The 15,675-nt window shown below is 37.0% G+C and overlaps 1 protein-coding gene across 1 annotated transcript in view; it reads right to left on the bottom strand.

Moving 5' to 3' along the window:
* Positions 1-15,675, bottom strand: part of SYNE1 (spectrin repeat containing nuclear envelope protein 1) — a 285,435-nt gene that overhangs the window by 71,678 nt on the left and 198,082 nt on the right. The window contains exons 94-103 of the mRNA XM_069852100.1: positions 14,660-14,854; positions 12,335-12,508; positions 10,358-10,549; positions 6,333-6,464; positions 5,619-5,725; positions 4,073-4,223; positions 3,145-3,279; positions 2,827-2,982; positions 1,660-1,869; positions 178-279 (exon numbers count right to left, since the gene is read on the bottom strand). Coding sequence (XP_069708201.1) covers positions 178-279; positions 1,660-1,869; positions 2,827-2,982; positions 3,145-3,279; positions 4,073-4,223; positions 5,619-5,725; positions 6,333-6,464; positions 10,358-10,549; positions 12,335-12,508; positions 14,660-14,854 — 1,554 coding nt within the window. The remainder of the gene's footprint in view (positions 1-177; positions 280-1,659; positions 1,870-2,826; positions 2,983-3,144; positions 3,280-4,072; positions 4,224-5,618; positions 5,726-6,332; positions 6,465-10,357; positions 10,550-12,334; positions 12,509-14,659; positions 14,855-15,675) is intronic.

Genomic DNA, 15,675 nt, shown 5'->3' with positions numbered 1-15,675 from the left:
GAAAGCCAGTTTGTGTTGTCTTATTTTTTAAATTTATAAATGCGTAGTGCACTCTTGGAAGTATTCATGTGAATACATATTCTCCCTTTAAAAGCAACTGTTTTCTAGAATCCATTTATACTTTGAATAAAAACTACCTCTTCCCTCACTCCACAAGTAATAGACATTTGGTAATACCTGCATTTGTTCTGTTTCAGGTCTCTCAATGGCCTCTGACAGTTTCTGAAGAACCAAGTATTCGTTATCAGCCACTGATGTAAGCAGAACCTTCAGATCATTCTGCAACAGACAACAATAACAAATTATAGCCAAACACATCAGAAATGAACTGAAAAATATTTTACGTTCCAAAAAGTTCAAAGCATGGAATTGTTACAATGTCAGCACTAAGGCATAAAATCTATTCAAAATTGGAAGTGTCATAATTAGCCAATGCAAAATATTTAACATTGCTGAACATCCACAACTGGATATACATGAGCTAAAAGCTAAAGGCACTCTGCTTTGACTTTCCTGTTAGATAATTAATTAGTAAGGGTCATTAGCTTCATTTAACAAAAATGTTATTCTTGTGTAATTTATTCAGCCACATACATTTGTAAACAAGTTAGGTTTTCCTTTTAAGAAAAGGGGTTTTTTTTTCATTATAAACAAGAAAATATAACAAAGTAGTAAATAAAGCTTCAACACATTACAGGGTTAACTAAACGTGTTCATAGTCGTAGGAAATTATTAGGACATTTTTCTAAGATTTTCAGCATTGCAGAAGGGGAGCATTACTGCTTTTTTTTTTTTTCCCCATGTAGTAACTCTTTTAAATGCTAAATATGTCCAGTGTAACACACAGGATTATAACCAACTTGTCTGCTTCCTTCATCAAAGGAAGGGATTTAATTGAAAAATGTTCTTTTTTTTTTCCCTATACTACAGAGGAAAAGTTATAGAGTTTTGAAAGAAATCCTGAAGTAACAACCCATGAAATGATCCTCCTGGTTTTTTTTGGTTGCAAGTTATGTGTCTTCATTAAAACTAAACCATACTGAAAGCTTTATACAATAATAATAAGAGAAAAGGTAGAGACCAAGTAAGACCTGAAAGCATTTCTGAATTGTTTGAAAAGATTTCTGAAAGCACACATTTCTCCACTTACTTTCACTTTTTTCTTCTTTGCTCAATACAGATGGCTTAAGGTATAAGCTCTTATACAGTAATGGGATGGCTTAAAGATGGTCAGAAAGGTGGAAATCAGTATTATGTTTTCTACCCTATCTCAGCTAAGAACAACAGTGCACTCTACCATTCTGAAATTAAAAAATGTATAGAATGGAAAGCAAAAGTTCATTTTTCTCCTTCAACAACAGTAGTCAAGAACTTCCTTTTATGTAATGCCAGCAGGGTGAGAAAGAATGTGACAAATAAACACTTTGCAATAATTGCATGAGTTGCAGAAGGCTTCTAGTAGAGAGTTTAAATTTTGGATCATGATTTGGGTAATGGGTTTGATATAGCCTAAGAAGTTGTTTGATTGTTCAGTAAAAACCTGTGACAATCTTGTTTTTTTTCATTTGCTACAAAAAAAAATCTCACTGCTTCGAGAATCACATTCTTTATATCCTCATTTGGCATATACCCATTAATTCCTTCAGATAGGCATCATACCTTGAAAGTCACCATTTGTTGCAGATGCTCTTTCATCTGATGGCATCTCTGGTTTACTACTGATTCCACTAAGGTCACTCTTCTCAGGAGACAATCTAGAGTGCCTTCTATAATATTCTTATTGCCACCATTCTCAGGAAATATCTGAGCAAATAAATTCTTGTTCTTATCCATTTCTTCTGTTATGTCTTTGATTTCTTTGGCAAGAGACTGATTTGGTAGAAAAAAAAACCAAAGTAATAATCAGACATTCTAGAAAGCAAACATTGTCATAACCATTGACAAATTTGCAGTGATGTAGTGACTTCTTTATGTTACTAATATGCACACACTAGACAAGATTATGCTGCTACATTATCTCTAAAAGTAAAAAAAACCCAGACTGCTATGAGGAAAACAAGTGCTAAAACAAAATCGTGTAGATTCATAGAATTCTAGAATGGTTTGGGTTGGAAGGGACCTTTAAAGGTCATCTAGTCCAACTTCCCTGCAGTAAGCAGGGATATCTTCAACTAGATCAGGTTGTTCAGAGCCCTCTCCAGCCTGACCTTGAATGTTTCCAGGGACAGGGCTTCTACCACCCCACTGGGCAATCTGCTCCAGTGTTTTATCACCCTTATCATAAAAAATGTCTTCCTTGTTTCTAGTCTAAATCTATGCTTTTATAGTTTAACACCATTACCCCTTGTGTCCTATTCACTTCTCTCCCCTTGCATCCTCCTTTCCTCTTTCCCTACTTCTCGATGATGAATTTGTACTGCTTCAATATCCCATAGCATTCCTCTCTTTTCCACTTCATTTCAATTTCAGCAATGTGGTGCTTGGTATTGCTTATCAAAGAAGTTAAACATAAGAAAGATTCTATGTTTAATACTCTTCAAACCAGGCAAAATTTGGGTCAGATAATGTTTTCTGCAACATTCTCGTCACAGTCAATAAAGTTACTTCTACATATAGCAGAATACTACAATTTCACACAGATTGTGACAGCAACATGTCACGCAGAGTTCTTTCTATATTTTCTTTCTAAACACTACATAAAATTCATCTTTATTGGAAATTTAAAGCAAGTCCCATGCATGGATTCCTTACTTCTTTCTTGCAGAGGTATGTATAAAATACACCATATTGGCAATTTAAAGCAAGTCTTATGCATGGATTCCTTACCTCTTGCTTGCAGAGATAGGTTTGAGTTTCTTCCTCTGGCAAGAGAGCTGTAGCAGCAAAGATCTGTTCTTCCACACTATCTAGCCACACGGAGGTGGCTGCTACACCGTCATACAGCATCTGTTCAACATGCAGGCTCTCCTCCACCCATTCAGCCTGGACAAAAGGAACCAGAGAAGTCCAGAGCAGAAGTATAAAATACTCTTTCTAACATCTAATATTCTGGAAAGGAATGGATTTCTAGGTGACAGCTAGAGTAGTTTTCGCTGTAAATGTGGCTCTGCTGGAGGGTAGGTGTAAAGACAATTGAAATGTTACCTCAGATGACACATCTGCAAAGGCCTGATTCAATTCAATCCATACTGGTGACACTGAGGATTTATCTTTGTTGTGTTCTTCTTCCTCATACAAAGGCATTCCAGATATCATTCTGCTTGGTCTGCCATAAAGCTGCTGAGAGAGAAGTACTAATTAGGATGCTTCTGCCATATGTAGGGCAAAAAATTCAGCTATACTGATTCTAGTGTGGACTGAGAGTATCACCAAAAAATGGTTACGGTCCTCCCATGACTGTTCTGTATCATGAATGTCTTGAATAAAAGATTATTCAGCGGGAGGATGACTAGAAACGCAGTATACATTGTTGTGGTCAGAATTAGCAATGACTTGCTTTTACAAAAAAAAAATAATTACTGTTGAATGGATACAAGATATTTAGAACTTTGTAAGCTAAGAACAGTGAGCTTGGATCTATTAACAATAAAATGGAGGATGTACGTTAATACAGACCTTAGTTTGTCTCCAGTTTAGTTGATTAATCCCCATTTCTTTCCATAAAAATCCTGCAGTTGAAATCACTTGCTCCTTTTTCAGATATCCACTAAGCTCAAGATTTGAGTGTAATCAAGTAATTAGGTTTAATCAGAGTACTGGTCAATTCCAGAGGGATGATTTGTTATAGAATTATCTTGGGTTAGATACGTAAACCAAGATTGTGTTTGAGCTGTTTCGTGTTCTCTGATTTATTCACCTGAACAGAGCAATTCAAATCACTTTGAACAAGAGCAGTGCTAGTGTCAATAGTTAGTAGTTTTTAGTAATTTTTAAAGATAACACAAAAATAAACTGTTCCACATTCTTTCTGTTAACTGCACCACCTTAATGCCTCCGCTACACACATACTGTACCTCATGTTGCTTCAACTGCTGTCATAGAGAAAATGCAAAGAGAAATTAAAAATAGCTACCAGCTGTTCTTGTTCCAAAGGTTTCTGGAGCAGTCGCTGCTTGGTATTGAATTCCTGGCTCAGGTTTTCCCATTTCACCTTCATCTGTTCTTCAGATGATGGCTTCTCACCTTCCAAGCCTAATTCCTCAGAGAGTGTGTCAGGCTTCTCACTGAATAGGAAAAGGCATAAATGTTTAAGAAATACAAAAATTATAACTGTAGAAGGTATTTATTTCCTCTTTCAATCAGGAAAATCTACACTGAAATTAAGTGCTATTTTTTAAAGATTTACTTGTTTTTTTTTCAGATAGTAAGACAAAGTTTGGTTTGTAATAGCAAGAAGTTCTTGCCAAATGGGACAAAATGTACTTGCTACAAAACTGTTTAGAGTTGCAAGCACTCATATAAAGAAAAAAAAAAACCAAACCAGACTGAATATATACTACATTGAAATATAACCTTTAAACAAGTTTTACTTCAAAGTACGAAATAAAAAAAAAATTATGAGACTCCTTCCACACCTCCTCACTCAAAATGCCAAAAATACCTTGATATTTTAATGCATGACAATGACAATCACAAGAGTTTCACTTTAGTAAGTAGCAAATGAATTTCCGCATTTTCTGTTTCATTATTTTGTTTGTTTCTGTAGTACCACGTTATGTGAGTGAAGGAAGCCTCAAACAGAAGGAAATATGATAAATACTTTCTGGCATTATAATAAAAAAATCAAACTTAATTAATACAACTGTTGAGGGAAAGAACTTACTGAGTATAGTTTACATTCTCTATGCATAAGTCATAGTTCTGCTTCCTTAGGAACTACCTTTATGTTGTAGACTTCATTAGCATGACAGAGGAGCCACAGAGATGCTCACTACTACTGTTGTATATCAAGGAAGTATTTCAAATGAAGGGTTGATTGCTCCTTGAATCCTAAGCTGATAATGTTCACCCTGGTTTCCTCTTCCCAAGATCTTGCCCTTCCTGCTCCCTAAAGGTCTGCATCGACAGTAAGTAGTGGTCGTCTTCTGCCTTCTCTAGGAATGAACTCTCTCCTAGTCAGAGCCAAGGCTTTTATAGACATCCAATTTGTCCCTCAGTTGGGTAATAGGCAAGAAAATATACACAGGAGATGAAATTAGGAAATAAAAATATTTACCATATTGACTACCTCATCTGGGAAGATCTAGTTACAATGGCAGATTATGACATTTTAGAGATCAGCTATGATTCACACACCAATGCTGGACCATAAAGTCATAGCTATTGATTCATCACTTGTCTAATACTACTAGTTTGTAATTTTAGCGTGATGCGTGATAATAAGAATTAGAAGAAATTTCTAAATGCAGAATGTGACCTAATAGCACAAAACAGTTTGTGGAACTATATTATCAGACCCCTGAATTATAAACCAGGACTCCAGTATCCCAGGTGCTGTACAAAAATTATTTAAAAAAAAAAAAGATTAAAGGATTATATGCAGAAGAGGGTTATAATCATAAGGATGACTAAGCACAGCTATAGAAGTCTACTTCACAGAAGAACACACGGAAGCACACCTTATATGAAGGCCTTCTGGAGCACCTTTCTGTGTTAGGATTTCTTCTCCACGGTACGCTACTGACCGAAGCAGATTCTTCTGCTCTTCTAGCTCTTGTTCCAACTCCTAGCACAGCAAATTACAAAAACCAAAACAAACCTCAAACAGATTGGTTTTGCCTTGGAAGGATATGTCTACATTGCCTAACAGTAATGCAGAGACAGCTGAGTTGTTTCTGATATGGCTTGCTGGAAAAAGCAGTGCAAAACCTTCACATAGAGACACAGAAAAATTGGTCACATGAACCAGATTGTTGAGCTATTTGACTAAAGCAATGCAGTTTCTGTAACCTAACCTAGTGAGAATGTCTGTGAATCATGCAACGCAATATACTTTGTAATGAGTATATCTTTTCTTTTATGACAATGTTGATCACTATTATTAGCAAATACTTTGCTAAAAACATCTCCTTGGAGTAACTTTAATGGTGATTCAATTTAACTCTATCAATGCACAGTGGAAGAATAGAGTGATTAAATAAGTTAACCATGGTCACCCAGGAAGTTTGGTCCCCCTGGAGAGTCAGTTCAGATGTGTCATTAAAAAAGCATTGAGTAACTGAGTAAGAAACTGAAAAAAATTAAGATTTCAGTGGAAATATTAACAAGAATTGCTCAGCTACAACGTTAAGCATGATCTAAAGACTGGAGTAAAACAAATGCAAAACACTAACTTTCTGTCGTTGGAGGTTGCTCTGCTGTTGCTGTGAGCGAGTGGTTCTTGCGTGTGCCAGCCATTCTTGGACACTGGGGCTTTGTAAAGAAACAAAGTCGAGATCACTCTCCTCCTTTTCTTGTAACGATCCCTGCTTTAAGGGAAAGAAATAAAGATTTTGTAAAATCTCTTATGTTGCTAGAGAGCTAGCAGATCCAGCTCATCAACTCAAAACTATAGGTAGTGCCACTTTCCACCTCTCAAGTTGCAGGCTGCTGATAGAACAGCAAATGGAACAGCCTTTTCACTTCATACTTCTGTCATTGTGTTTTCCCTGCAGGAGTGATTAGACAGGCTTTCTGTGTATGCAAAACAAAAAAACCCCAAATACCCTCGTAGTTCCAAAACCTACTTTATCAAATCCTTGACTTCTGAAATCCATGTTGGCTGTAAATTTAAATTATTTTAGCAGCCAATCTATTCAAATGTAGGGATTTTAATACACTAGGTCTAACATTCAAGACAGACTTGTAGGTCTCGCTACTTAGTTCTACACATCTCTCTGGATTTATTATACTATTTGCAGGCACACAATGACTGTAGAATTTTTTTTTTAAGCTTCAAGAACTAAAGATGGGGCTTAGTTAATTTGCCATTTTGTTTATATACTTAATTTTTTGAGAATTCATATTTTGACCACGATTCACCCCTTAGTCTAAATAGAGTAAGAGCGCCAAATGGCTCAGATATAACAACAGGCTTTCCAAAACAAAAATATGTTCCACCTTCCAGAGAGTCTTTGTCTCAAATCAGGCATTGACCATTAGGGCTGAAAGTAGTTGAGGAAATCCTTCTTGCCTCAGCTCCTTATACTAACACCTGGGATGAACCAGTGTCCCTGGCATCAGGCACTGAAACAGCAGAGTTTTGCTAAGTAGTAGAAGCTAGGTGTGAGATTTCAGTTTTGGGGGATGATGAGTATATTGGAGTTGAAAGGATTGATCAGTGCTAGAGGATACATGCTGCAAGAGGACCAAACCATGCAAGCAGCTATCTAGAACTGGAAAGAACTGTTAGCCCTTGCTCTATGAAATAGCAATATGAAATGACCAGTTTCTAGAAAAGCTGATGTAGTTGGAGCATGAACAATGTCATTACAGGATACCAGATTAAGCAATGAAAAGTATTACGTGAGGGATAAAGACAGAATTTTAATTTTTCTATTAAAAATGAGAAAAAAGACAATCTTTCTGTAAATTCTAAAAAAAAAAGTTTGTCTCATTTTATAAGGTCTAGAGACAACAGCTGTTCAGCTTGTAAATTCCTTTAGAGAACAGTTTTTTGTGGCATTTGGGCAGGCTGATTGATTTCAGTTAGATTCTGAGTCTCCTCTTGTCTGGGAGGAGGGTTTAGAAGCTTCAATTTTGGAGTTTTACTAAGACAAACAAATAGTAGTCCCACAGTTTCTGCAACAGTAAACAGTGTAAAAGGGATTGTGGCATTTGTGGATGCAATGAGGTTTTACAAATCTGATATTATGCATACAGTTTAGATCAAAATAATTTGTGAATCAGATTTTATCATTCTCAAATCAGAGGAAATAAGTCTGAAAAATACACCTGCATTTTCAGTTCAATTCTGTCTGAAGGAAGTGTATTACATTTCCTTTAAATAGACATGTAAATAAATGCTTGAAGCTGTCATTCCTGAGGATTATCCTCTCTAGCACAGAAAAAAAAACTGGAAAATCCCTGAAGAAAGTGGTGATAAAATTGATTTTTCAAAGGAGTTCAGAATTGTAGAAACTTAGATCAGGCATATTTGTCTTGCAGAAGTGAAATCAACCTTCAGGCACAGATACATTTAATAAAAATTAAATAAACAGGACCTTCTTTTTTCTTACAGCAGAAACTATTCCAATTCTTTGTTTAATAAGGAGTCTATTTTTATTGCCTCTATGCCACAGACCGCAGCAGATAACAGAAATAAGACAACTTTTTGTATATCTTACACAGTGCTTTAAAAATGCTACATTTAGAATCAATGTAGGCTGGAACTCTCCTGATACAGCATGTTTCTATTTAAAGTTGGTCTTCAAAACACTTTTTACATATCATTAGTGACATTCATTAATTAAAATTAGAAGGAAAGCTAAAATTGTGGCAAGAAAGTCAGGGAGTCTCACACCACCTCCTAAAAAGCCTTGTGCTGCAGGAATAATAGATATTACTTTAAGGAAGATATAGCTCAGCTTTTACAATGCTCTTAGTCTTGTAGTGCAGCTTACAAGGATCCTTCCCTTTCTGAGTGCAGGTTGGTCTATGTCTCTGGGCAATTACAAGGTTATTATTATATCTAGAGACATGTGTAAGTCTACATTTCTAACATGCAGGAGCAATAGTGCTGTCAGCATGTAGTTTCTCAGATTAATAATGGCAGCAGGTAGAGATAGTGCATTTCTTGGCATCTGATGCTCTGAGCCTCAATACATAAGAAATACTTCATGCTTCATGAAAAAAAATTATAGAATTTCTTATTTGAGAAAAAGTGCTTAATGAAAATTTTAAGATGCTATACTTCTTATACCTACTTTCTTCCATGATCTGTAAGTCAAGAAAAGGCTTGCCATTAACAAAGAAACTTAAGCCTTGCATGCACATAGACTCTTCAATGATTCATATTCTATATCTGGAATTTATTTTGCTGCTATCTTCAAGAGTAGAAAATCACCCAAATATCTGTTTTAAAAGTTTAAGTAACTGAATCACATAATCGTGGTTTAAAATGCAGCAGGCATATTTTAAAAGGAAGCATGCATATTTTTAAATGAAGCAATAAAAATTATGATGCCTTTTCACTTCACAAGTAATATATCAGAATATAGTATTACATGTTTACATTGTGTTAATAACACTTTTCATTTGCCTAGTCATGAGATTTAATAGGCAAAAATAACATTTAAAGTTCCTTCATCTTAGAAGCAATAGGAATAATCTTGGGGATTTCCTTCCTTTTTGGTGTGTTTTGGGGGGATTTTTTTTTGTTTGGTTGAAGGTTTTGGGGGAATTGTTTTTTTGTTTGGTTGAGGTATTTGAGGGGGAAGGGGTTGGTTGGTTTTTTTGGTTTTGTTTTTCGGTTTTGGTTTTTTTTCAAGCTATGTTAAGTTTTATAGTTATCCAGTTGCTTTGGACTAAAAATAGTTCTTAGCACTCAAGTGACTTCTCAAGCTAACCTCTCAGCCGACTTTAATCTGCATTATAAGCTAGGAATCTTTGAAGCTTATCGTGTTTAATTTGCACAGCAAAGCCCAGAAAAGAAGGGGGGTGAGGGGTGGAAGTCACACAGTCACAGCAGGGCAAGAAAATTCAAAACCATTCAGTCACATTACATAGTTCAGTTTCTTGTATGTATTCGGTTCTCCACATGCCAGTTTAACCTAAAGAATAAACAAAACCAACCACTAAATAAAATTAACTAGTGGAAATAAGCAGAACAAGGCTGCTAGGAGTAGAAACCTAGGACAAGACTGAGGTTAAATGTATCTTTGTTTACATAATATTTTGCTTGGCATCATGATGCCACTAAGAATTAGCCACATTTAAAAATGTTTCATTATCATTCACCTATTACCTGTCACCTGTTCTTTGCATTGTTCATGTTGTAGGGAGGAAAGCATGCATTCAGGATTGTTGTTTTGCTGCGGAGGGATCACACCTCAGAGCACATGCCATCTACAGGGACTGGGAACATGAATAGAGTATATCTAGACCAAGCTAATCATCTTATCTACATTATTATTGTCATTTCAGTGGAGACAGTGACCTTAGGATAGTTTCAATATGAAGTGGTGCTGTTAACTTGATAAGCTAAAGTTTGCTAGGCAGTTCTTTATTTAGAAGTGTATTTCCATTTACTAGCTAAAGAGAAATAGCTCAAATTAAACTAGTAAAATACTTATATATTCCTTTTCCTAGCTGCATAAAACGGCTATGAAATCTCCCAACCTCCTGCCGCCTGTAAAGAAAGTTGGAAAGAGACACTTACCCGAATGTTGATCTGCCTGTCGTGGAGCACTCTCTGCAGCTCCAGAAGGCTGCCCTTCAGTGTCCTGAGCTTCATAGCCAGCTGCTCTGCCTCGTCCTTGGTGTGAGCCTTCCCCTCCATAAGCAAGTTCTCGTTGTGCACAGACAACTCTGACAAGGCTACCACCTTCTGCTCTATTTCAACCAGCATGTTCTGCAGCAGCAAAACCAAAGAACCAAATTCATACATTTTGCAGCATCTGCTATGCTTTCTGGCAAGACCACCTGTGGCCTACCTCGCCTGTCACCAAGCTAAAGGCAAGTCAGATTGTCATTGCCTTGTCTTCCAGTTCCTTTCAGAGTCCTTAGGAATATGTCTGCAAATATGTGCATTTGCCATTTCTGTCTGCAATATTTTTAAAAATAAAAAATTAAAAAGTTATTTGAAATAAAGGATTTGTTGCAGAGGAGATGCTCTTTATTTGCACATTAAAGGTAACGGTGGCTAAGATGCTAGAGTAACATCCAAAATTATAAGAAACAGCACACAGCTAGAATTACTTCTTTCCCCTTCTTTCATGTACATTTAGTGAAATGCTTCCTACCGCCTCCTATGTGTTGCTCTGGCTGCATTGATAAGCTTCTCTTCTCACTATTTGCTCTCTCTGATTGGTGCATGATGGACTTAAGGATTTCTGTATAATCCTCTTTAGTCTAAAGAGAGACTTAAAAGTGACAATCTCTAGCATGTTTATTCTCAAAAGCTACTTTCCTGATATTCCATTAACAATTCATGCAATAAAGACATAGTGTACCTCTTGATCCTCCAAACTCAAAGGTCATACAATTCTTGCTCAAAAACCTAGCCTGATATCAGATGTTTTTGTTTCCATAGAAACTGTTAAGTATAAACTTTCAAATTTGCACCTGAAAGAATGTGTGTAGGATAAGATAGGCAGAGTCTCTAAAAAGTGGAAAAAATAAAGGATTCTTTAAAACCTTATTGCATTAATATTTTAAGAACCAGCAAAAGAACAGCAGTATTAACTTTTCCACAAAGTAAACTGTTCTTTTTAATTTTGACCATTTTGTTTAAGTTCACAATGCTTACATAACAGACAGCTTCCAAGGAGAGGTGTTGAAAGAGTGCTTGAGGCTGAGCAGACTGAAAATTCCAATAATAAAGCGGTATCAGTGGAAATTTAACAAGATCTTTAATTTACCAGATTCATATGGAACTTAATTCCCATTTATTCTCAAATAGTAAACATCCTCATTCTTTAACACAAAAAAGGATCTTTTATCCATCTGCCTCTTACCTACCTTGTAATGTTAAATATAATAATCATGCTATTTTAAACTCTCATTTAAAAATGGAAAGCTCCCACTAATTTGAGAACCTGGATGTTATGACTGATTCATATCTTGTTAATAAAATTATATGCAATTACCCCTATTGCTGCAAAATATTTTTCCTCACTTGTTTTGGTATTCTGGGTTGATTGATATTAAATTCATATACTGTACAAATACACTGTAGGTGTTTTCATACCTATCAAATGAACTGTTGAACAACTCTAGCTCAAGTGGAGCAAAACAGTCAGTGAAGCAAACAAAAGGCCTTTAAAGCAAAACAAAATGCCTCCAAAAGTTCAAAAAAAAAGAGTTCTAAAGTTCTAAATAAAGTTCTGAAGTTTCAAATGTTCTAGCAGTCAGAATACTTTGTTTTCCTACTGGTGTCTTTACCTGTGCTTTCTAAAGCACTGTTGGCAATCTTTAATAAGAAGTGAATAACAGGCTATATTTTATTTCACAAATTATTGATGAAGCTAACTGACCATATATGAGGTAATAAGGAGCTCAGAAATTCTTCGCCACTAATATGCTGGCTCACCCCACTCAATAATGTTTTTAACCATAATGTTCCGTTATTTACCTCTTCATAGATAAAGCTATGTCAATTCTGATCAGCCCTCGAAGGTTTAGATGAACATTTTACCTGACAGTCTACTAGCTGTGCTTCCATGTCCATAGGTTCCTCAGCAGGACCCAATGCAGAGTCCAGTGTAGCTCGGGTATTGAGTAGCCAATGGTCAAGCTCATCAGCTTCACAACGGTACCTTTGAAGAGCCTGCTCTTGCCTCTGTTCTTCCAGCTGCTCATTCAGTTTTTCCTAGAGGTACAAATTACAAGTATATTTTACTTCTTATTGCATCCAATTGATGAACTTACTTCTCTGGTGATGTAAATTCTGTTTCAGTTAAGTCAATGTATTTTTACGTCGTTCAATGGATCTCTGCCATTACAGCCTTCTAGAGATGAGGTCTTTCCTGTCTGATCTTGCAGCTTTCTTTTGGGTTTCTCCCATACTGACTTGGTTTGCTCAAATAGCACAACATTGTTTACTTACGGAGAAAGATGCATGGGGATACAGAGCTGCGAGTGAGCTGCAGGGAGAGGAGAGCAGCCTTGCCTTTTTTGGCAGCAGCAGGCTGTTAGTCTTACAGTCTCTCAAGAGAGGCGTGAGATGGGTACTTCAAGGACCCAACAGGTTACTGGTGGGCCTTTGGTATAGTCACCATGGGTAAAGAAAAGACTGAAGAGCTGTCTACCTTGTCTGGCCTCTCGAAGGATCTGTATGCTGTGTGGTGTGGAAGGACGTGAAGCTCCAATGTATACTGCACCAACATAGCCTTCCTGGTTCTATTCGTCAGCTGGTCCATCTATTGGACCAACCGGGAGTGACCAGCAAGACTCGCTCACCTTTGAATAGTCCCATATGAATCTGAAAAATGGCTGAACAACTGGGCTCAGTGTTCTTCTCCCAAAGTGATAACGCAGGGCAATGGTATGCAAAAGAGAGAGAGAGAGCTGGGGTTGTTTAGCCTGGAGAAGAGGAGGCTGAGGGGAGACCTCATTGCTCTCTATAAATACCTGAAAGGAGGTTGTGGAGAGGAGGGAGCTGGCCTCTTCTCCCAAGTGACAGGGGACAGGACAAGAGAGAATGGCCTCAAGCTCCGCCAGGGGAGGTTTAGGCTGGACATTAGGAAAAAATTCTTCACGGAAAAGGTCATTGGGCACTGGAACAGGCTGCCCAGGGAGGTGGTTGAGTTACCTTCCCTGGAGGTGTTTAAGGCACGGGTGGACGAGGTGCTAAGGGGCATGGTTTAGTGTTTGATAGGAATGGTTGGACTCGATGATCCGGTGGGTCTCTTCCAACCTGGTTATTCTATGATTCTATGAAAAAAGGCCAATACTTCTATTTATTCCTATAGCAACCAAGGCCATCCTTTTAGCTAGTGGAAAAGTGCCTCACCTGAGAGGAGGAGTGAATAGGGCAGGTAACCCTAAACCAACCAACAACGTATTCCATCCCATACATGTCATACTTAGTATAAAACTAACAAATCACAAGGGTCTCACCCTCTTCTGCAATGGCCAAAATCCAGTGAGGATCTCGTCTGTCTGATTGCTCCTGATACTGGGTCCGTGCTTTCCTGAATCCAGCTCCTCAGCTCAGCTCCCTCCCACCCATGGACCCATTCCCTCTTGTCTGCTCTACAGTATTTGTGATGACGTATAGTCATCAAGGGGTGAGCTGGAGACAGATCTCATATATTGGTATATATTTTATTGTTTTCTTTATTATTATTATTACCATTATTGTTATTATAATCATCATCATTAAAACTGTAGGTTTAGTTTCCAACCTGCAAGCCTTTTTTACCTCTCATTTTCCTTTCCCCTTTCCCTGGGGGCAGGAGGGAAAGAAGTTTAGAATCCAGCTGCACAGTTTTAGCTGCCAAAATTTAGCTGTGCTAGGGCTAAACCATTGCAAATGGTTCAGAAGGAATGTTATTTCTTGTTTTAAGTTTCCCCTCTTCTCTTGTCTCTCAGCTTGGAGACAGGACTCCTGAAAAGGTTACTGTAGGTAAAATGACTTTTAACTTCCGCTCTCCTGTGGACGACAAGGAATATCAAGCGAACATATCTAGAAAACGTCAATGAGGATATTAAGAACACCTAACTTCATATACATATATATCTATATATATACATAATATATGTATATAATGACTTCTGCAGTGTGTTTCCAAGTTCCTTCTGGTTACTTAACAACTAGCATTACACAGAGAGGCTCACTGAAGGAAAGAACGTTAATTTCTTAGGGAAAGGTATTGTGAAAAATGATAGGAACTGAAAATGACTTTTTAATGCATTGAGTGGTGACCATGGACTTTGATGGAAGTATAGCTGTCAAAAGTGCCCCTGAAAATTTGGAACGTGGTCTAAAAGACCCACTCCTAAAGTTTTTTTCTTGTACCTCTAATAGTTGTCGTTTTCCTGATGCCTTCATTCGAATTGTGGCCATTCGTTCTGCCAAGACCATAAGAGTGGACTGCAATGCCAGATGATCAGCTCCTTCTGCATCCAGTGATTCTGAAACCAGCTCCTGTGCTAACGATGTCTGAAGCTCAGTGATTTCTTCTTGTAACATTAAAATCTCATCCATCAAAGCCTATTTAGAAATGAGAGCAGAGAAAAGTTTTTGCCTCATTCATCAGTGAGAAGGAAGTACATCAGGAGGCATAGACTTAATATAAAAGTCAAGATGACTGTCCCAGGAGAGCATAAGCAACAAAGAATAGTGCAATATATCTCTGCTGGTTTGGTAGAGTCAGAATTCAGAAAGACTGAATCCTGCTTTTAGATGTTTAAGCTTATAACTTAAATATATATTTAATTACTTATCTCAAATTTCAAAGATATCACAAGATGGAAATCTTTTGGAAGTATTATACATACAGATTTATTCTTCTGAAAACTCTTCTGGAGGGTATTCGAGTAGATATGGCGAAGATAGTAAACAAGTAAGTGTGTGTTTGAAAGAGAAACGGGAGGATGAGTCAGCTTATGAGACATATGTCAGAATAGTTACTTGATAAAGTATTCTTTTATTATTCAGAGCATAATTCTCAAGACTTCCCTTGACAGGGAATTTCTGTGTGCTTGAGTTTGTTTGTTTGACAGGGCAAAGACTGTATTTAATTGATTTGTAATGCATGAGTATTGGTTACGATCTTAGTAAATTTGAGAGCATTATAAATAGTCCAATATATGCTAGTAGCACTGATGCTGAAGAACAGGATGTGGAAGTGTAACTGAACAAGATCTTCAAAAAAAGATCTTGCTGAAAATTTTGATTGAAAAACCACTTATAATTGATTCTACTTTTTAAAGTCTCCTTTTTAAGAACTGCCATCTTTAAAACAGTGGGAGGTCCAGAAAGGCAAGACATAGAGTTAACAGAGAAAGTTCATATAGCTACCTTATATTTTT

This window comes from Phaenicophaeus curvirostris, chromosome 2 (assembly GCF_032191515.1).
Source record: "Phaenicophaeus curvirostris isolate KB17595 chromosome 2, BPBGC_Pcur_1.0, whole genome shotgun sequence".
NCBI classification, from domain to species: domain Eukaryota; kingdom Metazoa; phylum Chordata; class Aves; order Cuculiformes; family Cuculidae; genus Phaenicophaeus; species Phaenicophaeus curvirostris.
The sequence above is the reverse complement of the archived record's forward strand: the minus strand, read 5'-3'. Positions and strand labels throughout refer to the sequence as shown.